General features: G+C 39.6%; 1 protein-coding gene and 2 long non-coding RNA genes across 5 annotated transcripts in view; 2 read left to right on the top strand and 1 right to left on the bottom strand.

Annotated features, from left to right (window-relative positions):
• The window catches only part of LOC127909147 (PR domain zinc finger protein 10-like), a 12,778-nt gene extending 3,141 nt beyond the window's left edge, over positions 1–9,637 (top strand). Inside the window, 8 exon segments of the mRNA XM_052469151.1 lie at positions 1–50; positions 53–88; positions 467–660; positions 5,060–5,143; positions 5,145–5,216; positions 5,619–5,798; positions 7,267–7,377; positions 9,416–9,637. The exon segment at positions 1–50 is cut by the window's left edge and continues 56 nt beyond it. Of these exon segments, the coding sequence (XP_052325111.1) occupies positions 1–50; positions 53–88; positions 467–660; positions 5,060–5,143; positions 5,145–5,216; positions 5,619–5,798; positions 7,267–7,377; positions 9,416–9,637 (949 nt within the window).
• LOC127932196 (uncharacterized) lies at positions 963–2,335 on the top strand. The gene is made up of 3 exons (XR_008144516.1): positions 963–1,567; positions 2,061–2,229; positions 2,304–2,335. It is a non-coding gene; the product is annotated as an uncharacterized LOC127932196 (long non-coding RNA).
• Positions 3,361–4,936, bottom strand: LOC127932176 (uncharacterized). Of its 3 annotated transcripts, none has more exons than XR_008144432.1 (4): positions 4,681–4,936; positions 4,104–4,171; positions 3,799–3,900; positions 3,361–3,458 (listed from the first exon to the last, which is right to left on the bottom strand). It is a non-coding gene; the product is annotated as an uncharacterized LOC127932176 (long non-coding RNA). The 3 variants fall into 3 exon arrangements; XR_008144462.1 differs by lacking the exon at positions 3,361–3,458 and adding an exon at positions 3,714–3,730; XR_008144456.1 differs by lacking the exon at positions 3,361–3,458 and having other exon boundaries at positions 3,710–3,900.
• Positions 9,638–10,179: the final 542 nt, after the last annotated feature.

Raw genomic sequence — 10,179 nt, 5'->3', positions numbered from 1 at the left:
CCACTGTGGTAAAGCCTTCAGAGACCAGGACAAGCTGGAGATCCACCTAGAGTCACGGCCGTGGCCTACCTGTCCTGTCATCACTGCAGTAAGGAACCCCTTCCTGTTTTAACCACTCTGTCCCCTGGACATATGGACACACTAGGTCCCCGCCCTCGTATCAAATAGAACCCTGTTCCCCGGATAGTGCGGCGCACTACGTTTTGATCAGGGATAATTATTTATAATACTTATTTTCCACCATAATTTGCAACTAAATTCATAAAAAAAATCCTACAATGTGATTTTTCTGGATTTTTTTCCCCCCTCGTTTTGTCTGTCATAGTTGAAATGTATCTATGATGAAAATTACAGGGCCTCTCTCATCTTTTGAAGTGGGAGAACTTGCACAATTTGGTGGCTGAATAAATACTTTTTTGCCCCACTGTACATGTTTTTATTATTTTCTGTCTTCTTCTCTGCTAAGATAAAGGTTTCCTGTCCCACGGTGCGTTGGAGGACCATCTCCTGCTTCACTCAGAACACCGGACCTACTCCTGTCTGTTCTGCACCGACACCTTCGATCGTCTGGACCTGCTCAAAGAACACGTGGGTGGACATGCTGTAAACGGACGCTTCACCTGCCCTTCCTGCAAGAAGGTCTTCACGGACTTCATACAGGTTAGAGATGGAGATATCTCTGTTATCAACACACACCTTCTACGAGAAGGTCTTCACGGACTTCATACAGGTTAGAGATGGAGATATCTCTGTTGTCAACACACGCACACCTTCTACGAGAAGGTCTTCACGGACTTCATACAGGTTAGAGACGGAGATATCTCTGTTGTCAACACACACCTTCTACGAGGAGGTCTTCAGACTTCATACAGGTTAGAGATGGAGATATCTCTGTTGTCAACACACACCTTCTACGAGGAGGTCTTCACGGACTTCATACAGGTTAGAGATGGAGATATCTCTGTTATCAACACACACCTTCTACGAGGAGGTCTTCAGACTTCATACAGGTTAGAGATGGAGATATCTCTGTTGTCAACACACACACACACCTTCTACGAGAAGGTCTTCACAGACTTCATACAGGTTAGAGATGGAGATATCTCTGTTATCAACACACACCTTCTACGAGGAGGTCTTCAGACTTCATACAGGTTAGAGATGGAGATATCTCTGTTGTCAACACACACACACACCTTCTACGAGAAGGTCTTCACGGACTTCATACAGGTTAGAGATGGAGATATCTCTGTTGTCAACACACACACCTTCTACGAGAAGGTCTTCACGGACTTCATACAGGTTAGAGATGGAGATATCTCTGTTATCAACACACACCTTCTACGAGGAGGTCTTCAGACTTCATACAGGTTAGAGATGGAGATATCTCTGTTGTCAACACACACACACCTTCTACGAGAAGGTCTTCACGGACTTCATACAGGTTAGAGATGGAGATATCTCTGTTATCAACACACACCTTCTACGAGGAGGTCTTCAGACTTCATACAGGTTAGAGATGGAGATATCTCTGTTGTCAACACACACACACACCTTCTACGAGAAGGTCTTCATGGACTTCATACAGGTTAGAGATGGAGATATCTCTGTTATCAACACACACCTTCTACGAGGATGTCTTCACGAACTTCATACAGGTTAGAGATGGAGATATCTCTGTTATCAACACACACCTTCTACGAAGGTCTTCACAGACTTCATACAGGTTAGAGATGGAGATATCTCTGTTATCAACACACACCTTCTCGAGAAGGTCTTCTGACTTCATACAGGTTAGAGATGGAGATATCTCTGTTATCAACACACACCTTCTACGAGGAGGTCTTCAGACTTCATACAGGTTAGAGATGGAGATATCTCTGTTGTCAACACACACACACCTTCTACGAGAAGTTCTTCACGGACTTCATACAGGTTAGAGATGGAGATATCTCTGTTATCAACACACACCTTCTACGAGGAGGTCTTCAGACTTCATACAGGTTAGAGATGGAGATATCTCTGTTGTCAACACACACACACACACCTTCTACGAGAAGGTCTTCACGGACTTCATACAGGTTAGAGATGGAGATATCTCTGTTGTCAACACACACACACCTTCTACGAGAAGGTCTTCACGGACTTCATACAGGTTAGAGATGGAGATATCTCTGTCGTCAACACACACACACCTTCTACGAGAAGGTCTTCACGGACTTCATACAGGTTAGAGATGTAGATATCTCTGTTGTCAACACACACACACCTTCTACGAGAACGTCTTCACGGACTTCATACAGGTTAGAGATGGAGATATCTCTGTTGTCAACACACACACACCCTTCTACGAAAGTCTTCACGGACTTCATACAGGTTAGAGCTTCATACAGGTCAAAGGCACCCACTACCTTACCCCCATTCAAAGGCCCCCACTACCATACCCCCCATTCAAAGGCCCCCACTACCATACCCCCATTCAAAGGCACCCACTACCATACCCCCATTCAAAAGCACCCACTACCATACCCCATTCAAAGGCACCCACTACCATACCCCCATTCAAAGGCACCACTACCTTACCCCCATTCAAAGGCCCCCACTACCATACCCCCATTCAAAGGCACCCACTACCTTACCCCCATTCAAAAGCACCCACTACCATACCCCCATTCAAAGGCACCCACTACCATACCCCATTCAAAGGCACCCACTACCTTACCCCCATTCAAAGCACCCACTACCATACCCCCATTCAAGGCACCCACTACCTTACCCCCAATCAAAAGCACCCACTACCATACCCCCATTCAAAGGCACCTACTACCTTACCCCCAATCAAAGCACCACACCTTACCCCCATTCCAGCACCCACTACCTTACCCCAATCAAAAGCACCCACTACCTTACCCTGTTCAAAGGCACCCACTACCTTACCCCCAATCAAAGGCACCCACTACCTTACCCCCGATCAAAGGCACCCACTACCTTACCCCATTCAAAGCACCCACTACCTTACCCCCAATCAAAGGCACCCACTACCTTACCCCCAATCAAAGGCACCCACTACCTTACCCCCAATCAAAGGCACCCACTACCTTACCCCCAATCAAAGGCACCCACTCCTCCTCTTCATCTAATCCTTCATTAACCTGTCTCCTCCTCTTCATCTAATCCTTCATTAACCTGTCTCCTCCTCTTCATCTAATCCTTCATTAACCTGTCTCCTCCTCTTCATCTAATCCTTCATTAACCTGTCTCCTCCTCTTCATCTAATCCTTCTTTAACCTGTCTCCTCCTCTTCATCTAATCCTTCATTAACCTGTCTCCTCCTCTTCATCTAATCCTTCATTAACCTGTCTCCTCCTCTTCATCTAATCCTTCTTTAACCTGTCTCCTCCTCTTCATCTAATCCTTCATTAACCTGTCTCCTCCTCTTCATCTAATCCTTATTTAACCTGTCTCCTCCTCTTCATCTAATCCTTCATTAACCTGTCTCCTCCTCTTCATCTAATCCTTCTTTAACCTGTCTCCTCCTCTTCATCTAATCCTTCTTTAACCTGTCTCCTCCTCTTCATCTAATCCTTCATTAACCTGTCTCCTCCTCTTCATCTCATCCTTCATTAACCTGTCTCCTCCTCTTCATCTCATCCTTCATTAACCTGTCTCCTCCTCTTCATCTAATCCTTCATTAACCTGTCTCCTCCTCTTCATCTAATCCTTATTTAACCTGTCTCCTCCTCTTCATCTAATCCTTCATTAACCTGTCTCCTCCTCTTCATCTAATCCTTCATTAACCTGTCTCCTCCTCTTCATCTAATCCTTATTTAACCTGTCTCCTCCTCTTCATCTAATCCTTAATTAACCTGTCTCCTCCTCTTCATCTAATCCTTAATTAACCTGTCTCCTCCTCTTCATCTAATCCTTCATTAACCTGTCTCCTCCTCTTCATCTAATCCTTATTTAACCTGTCATACTCCTCTTCATCTAATCCTTCATTAACCTGTCTACTCCTCTTCATCTAATCCTTATTTAACCTGTCTCCTCCTCTTCATCTAATCCTTCATTAACCTGTCTCCTCTTTCATCTAATCCTTCATTAACCTGTCTCCTCCTCTTCATCTAATCCTTATTTAACCTGTCTCCTCCTCTTCATCTAATCCTTATTTAACCTGTCTCCTCCTCTTCATCTAATCCTTCATTAACCTGTCTCCTCCTCTTCATCTAATCCTTCATTAACCTGTCTCCTCCTCTTCATCTAATCCTTCATTAACCTGTCTCCTCCTCTTCATCTAATCCTTCATTAACCTGTCTCCTCCTCTTCATCTAATCCTTCATTAACCTGTCTCCTCCTCTTCATCTAATCCTTCATTAACCTGTCTCCTCCTCTTCATCTAATCCTTCTTTAACCTGTCTCCTCCTCTTCATCTAATCCTTCATTAACCTGTCTCCTCCTCTTCATCTCATCCTTCATTAACCTGTCTCCTCCTCTTCATCTAATCCTTCATTAACCTGTCTCCTCCTCTTCATCTAATCCTTCATTAACCTGTCTCCTCCTCTTCATCTAATCCTTCATTAACCTGTCTCCTCCTCTTCATCTAATCCTTCATTAACCTGTCTCCTCCTCTTCATCTAATCCTTCTTTAACTGTCTCCTCCTCTTCATCTAATCCTTATTTAACCTGTCTCCTCCTCTTCATCTAATCCTTATTTAACCTGTCTCCTCCTCTTCATCTAATCCTTATTTAACCTGTCTCCTCCCCTTCATCTACACTGATTGAAATGTATTTAACAGGTGAGATCAATAAGGGATCATTCACCTGGTCAGTCTGTGTCAGTGTTTTGTACATTCAGTGTATAACTGTCATACAAACTCATCTCCTCTGATCCCCTTGTAGATGGCAATGTGTTTTCAGTCATCTTACATGTTAAAATTAGAGCCGCTCTGTGCCAATCAATCAATCAATCAATCAATCAGTAGGCAGTAGGACATGGATCTACTGCTCTAGTGATGTAATGTAATGTCTCCCTAACTGTCTCCTGGTCTGGTCTCTCCACCAGGTGAAGAAGCATGTTCATAGCTTCCACTCTGAGAAGATCTTTCAGTGCTCAGACTGTGACAAGGCGTTCTGCAGACCTGACAGAGCTACGGCTCCACATGCTGCGGCACAGCGACCGCAAGGACTTCCTCTGCTCCACCTGTGGAAAGCAGTTTAAGGTATGTGTGTGACAGACAGACAGACAGACAGACAGACAGACAGACAGACAGACAGGTAAAACTCCTGACCCTAAAGTATAGTATGTCAGACCACCTGACCAGTACAGTGACTCAGTTGAGTGTAAAGAGCTCTGCAGATGGTTGTGTGTGTTTCAGTCTTGTCCGTCTCTCACCCCTATCTTCTCCCCTCTCTCTCTCATCCTCTCTTCTCTCGCTCTCTCTCCCCTCTCTCCATCTCCTTTCATCCCTCTCTTTTCTCTCCCTCCCTCCCCTCACCTCTCTCTCTCTCTCTCTCTCTCTCTCTCTCTCTCTCTCTCTCTCTCTCTCTCTGTCTCTCTGTCTCTCTGTCTCTCTCTCTCCCTCCCTCCCTCCCTCCCTCCCCTCTCTCTCTCTCTCCTTCAGCGTAAGGATAAACTGAGAGAGCACATGCAGCGGATGCACAACCCAGAGCGCGAGGCTAAGAAGGCAGACCGTATCCATCGATCCAAGGCCCTGAAGCAGAAGGTTCCCACCACAGACTTGGAGAGCTTCATGTTTAAATGTCGCATGTGTATGATGGGTTTTAGACGCCGAGGTATGCTGGTGAGTAGTGACACTGGCTTCCTAGATTACACACTCACCGTTCTGGGAGCTTGTGTGGTCTACCACTTCACAGCTGAGCCGTTGTTGCTCCTAGACTTTCCCATTTCCTAATAACAGCACTTACAGTTGACCGGGGGAAGCTCTAGCAGGGCAGAACGTTTGCAAACTGACTTGTTGGAAAGGTGGCATCCTATGACAGTGCCATGTTGAAAGTCACTGAGCTCTTCAGTAGAGTCTCTTTCACTGCCGATGTTTGTCTATGGAGATTGCATGGCTGTGAGCTCGATTTTATACACCTGTCAGCAACACTTGTGGCTGAAATAGCCACTCATTTGAAGGTGTGTCCACATACTTTTTTGCATATATAGTGGATGTCTTTGTGTGTGTGTGTGTGTGTGTATATATATATATATATATATATATATATATATATATATATATATATATATATATATATATATATATATATATATATATATATATATATATATATATATATATAGGGATGAGAGGGAGAGGGATGAAAGGGATGAGAGAGAGAGAGAGAGAGAGAGAGAGAGAGAGAGAGAGAGAGAGAGAGAGAGAGAGAGAAGAGAGAGAGAGAGAGAGAGAGAGAGAGAGAGGAGAATATATATATGCAACATATGACTCTAACAACTTGTTGGATGCATTTGCTGTTTGTTTTGGTTGTGTTTCTGATTATTTTGTGTCCAATAGAAATTAATGGTAAATAAATGTATTGTGTCATTTTGGAGTTACTTTTTATTGTAAATCAGAATAGAATAAGTTTGTAAACAATGTGGTTGCTACCCTGATTACAGACAATTCAGAACCAATCGTGGAATAATGATGGATGAGAAATTTACAGATGCACAAATATTATACCCCAAGACATGCTAACCTCTCCTATTACAATAACAGGGAGGTTAGCATTTTATATCATACCCCCCAAGACATGCTAACCTCTCACCATTACAATAACTGGGGAGGTTAGCATTTTATATCATACCCCCAAGACATGCTAACCTCTCACCATTACAATAACAGGAGGTTAGCATTTTATATCATACCCCAAGACATGCTAACCTCTCATTATTACACTAACAGGGGAGGTTAGCATTTTATATCATACCCCCAAGACATGCTAACCTCTCACCATTACAATAACAGGGGAGGTTAGCATTTTATATCATACCCCAAGACATGCTAACCTCTCATTATTACACTAACAGGAGAGGTTAGCATTTTATATCATACCCCCAAGACATGCTAACCTCTCATTATTACACTAACAGGGGAGGTTAGCATTTTTATATCAAACCCTAAAACATGCTAACCTCCCCTGTTATTGTAATTTTTCAGAAATGAAAAAAAAAAACTCTGCCAATAATTGAGCTGTATGTCGATCTGTGTGTTTTATGTCGATCTGTGTGTTTTATACCGACCCGACTCCCTCTCTCTATCCTAGGTGAACCATCTATCTAAGCGGCACCCTGAGATGCGTATAGAGGAAGTTCCTGAGCTCACTCTTCCCATCATCAAACCCAACAGAGACTACTTCTGTCAGTACTGTGACAAGGTACAGATGTCTGTCTGAAACAGTTCTCTTCTTTAGTTTAGGAAAACAGGTTGCAATTTAATTAAATTATTTTTAGTTTATGAAAACAGGTTGCAATTTAATTAAATTATTTTTAGTTTAGGAAAACAGGTTGCAATTTAATTAAATTATTTTTAGTTTAGGAAAACAGGTTGCAATTTAATTAAATTATTTTTAGTTTATGAAAACAGGTTGCAATTTAATTAAATTATTTTTAGTTTAGGAAAACAGGTTGCAATTTAATTAAATTAATTTTAGTTTATGAAAACAGGTTGCAATTTAATTAAATTATTTTTTGTTTATGAAAACAGGTTGCAATTTAATTAAATTATTTTTTGTTTATGAAAACAGGTTGCAATTTAATTCAATTATTTTTAGTTTATGAAAACAGGTTGCAATTTAATTCAATTATTTTTAGTTTAGGAAAACAGGTTGCAATTTAATTAAATTATTTTTAGTTTAGGAAAACAGGTTGCAATTTAATTAAATTATTTTTAGTTTATGAAAACAGGTTGCAATTTAATTAAATTATTTTTAGTTTATGAAAACAGGTTGCAATTTAATTAAATTATTTTTAGTTTATGAAAACAGGTTGCAATTTAATTAAATTATTTTTAGTTTATGAAAACAGGTTGCAATTTAATTAAATTATTTTTAGTTTAGGAAAACAGGTTGCAATTTAATTAAATTATTTTTAGTTTAGGAAAACAGGTTGCAATTTAATTCAATTATTTTTAGTTTATGAAAACAGGTTGCAATTTAATTCAATTATTTTTAGTTTAGGAAAACAGGTTGCAATTTAATTAAATTATTTTTAGTTTAGGAAAACAGGTTGCAATTTAATTAAATTATTTTTAGTTTAGGAAAACAGGTTGCAATTTAGTTAAATTATTTTTAGTTTATGAAAACAGGTTGCAATTTAATTAAATTATTTTTAGTTTATGAAAACAGGTTGCAATTTAATTAAATAATTTTTTGTTTATGAAAACAGGTTGCAATTTAATCAAATTATTTTTAGTTTATGAAAACAGGTTGCAATTTAATTAAATATTTTTTTGTTTATGAAAACAGGTTGCAATTTAATTAAATTATTTTTAGTTTAGGAAAACAGGTTGCAATTTAATTTAATTATTTTTAGTTTATGGAAACAGGTTGCAATTTAATTTAATTATTTTTAGTTTATGAAAACAGGTTGCAATTTAATCAAATTATTTTTAGTTTAGGAAAACAGGTTGCAATTTAATCAAATTATTTTTAGTTTAGGAAAACAGGTTGCAATTTAATTAAATTATTTTTAGTTTAGGAAAACAGGTTGCAATTTAATTAAATTATTTTTAGTTTAGGAAAACAGGTTGCAATTTAATTAAATTATTTTTAGTTCAGGAAAACAGGTAGCAATTTAATCAAATTATTTTTAGTTTATGAAAACAGGTTGCAATTTAATTAAATTATTTTTAGTTTAGGAAAACAGGTTGCAATTTAATTAAATTATTTTTAGTTTAGGAAAACAGGTTGCAATTTAATTAAATTATTTTTAGTTTAGGAAAACAGGTTGCAATTTAGTTAAATTATTTTTAGTTTATGAAAACAGGTTGCAATTTAATTAAATTATTTTTAGTTTATGAAAACATGTTGCAATTTAATTTAATTATTTTTAGTTTAGGAAAACATGTTGCAATTTAATCAAATTATTTTTGTTTATGAAAACATGTTGCAATTTAATCAAATTATTTTTAGTTTAGGAAAACAGGTTGCAATTTAATTAAATTATTTTTAGTTTAGGAAAACAGGTTGCAATTCAATTAAATTATTTTTTGTTTATGAAACAGCATTGTTGATTTTGCTCAGGTAAAGCTTTGCCCTTTTCAATGTTTTCCAGTGTTTAAGATGCATCTTCCCAGGTCAAAACCCCAAACCACCTGAGAGACTAAATGGAAGTTTTAAAGTTGGAGTATAAAGAACCACCCTGTCTCTCTGTCTTGTCTATCTTCACAACATGCTGACATAACCCCTCCCCCAGGTGTATAAGTCGGCCAGTAAGCGCAAGGCCCACATCCTGAAGAACCACCCGGGGGCGGAACTACCCCCCAGCATCAGGAAGCTCCGCCCTGCCGTCCCCGGGGAACCCGACCCCATGCTGAGCACACACACCCAACTGACGGGAACGATCGCCACCGCCCCCGTCTGCTGCCCGCACTGTGCCAAGCAGTACAGTAGCAAGGTACCATCTGTTAGAACATAATAGTGTTGGGCAGGAACAAAAGCCTGCTCATTTTGGATCTTCTCAGTTGGAGACCAATCAGTGTGAATATTTTACTAGGGTCTGGGTGTCTTTGTCCTGTAGTGATATAATGTCCCTCTACTGTCTTGTCCTGTAGTGATATAATGTCCATCTACTGTCTTGTCCTGTAGTGATATAATGTCCCTCTACTGTCTTGTCCTGTAGTGATATAATGTCCCTCTACTGTCCTGTAGTGATATAATGTCCCTCTACTGTCCTGTAGTGATATAATGTCCCTCTACTGTCTTGTCCTGTAGAGATATAATGTCCCTCAACTGTCTTGTCCTGTAGAGATATAATGTCCCTCTACTGTTCTGTAGTGATATAATGTCCCTCTACTGTCTTGTCCTGTAGAGATATAATGTCCCTCTACTGTCTTGTCCTGTAGAGATATAATGTCCCTCAACTGTCTTGTCCTGTAGAGATATAATGTCCCTCTACTGTCTTGTCCTGTAGAGATATAATGTCCCTCAACTGTCTTGTCCTGTAGAGATATAATGTCC

This window comes from Oncorhynchus keta, chromosome 1 (genome assembly GCF_023373465.1).
Source record: "Oncorhynchus keta strain PuntledgeMale-10-30-2019 chromosome 1, Oket_V2, whole genome shotgun sequence".
NCBI lineage: Eukaryota > Metazoa > Chordata > Actinopteri > Salmoniformes > Salmonidae > Oncorhynchus > Oncorhynchus keta.
This window is presented reverse-complemented; position numbering and strand designations above follow the sequence as displayed.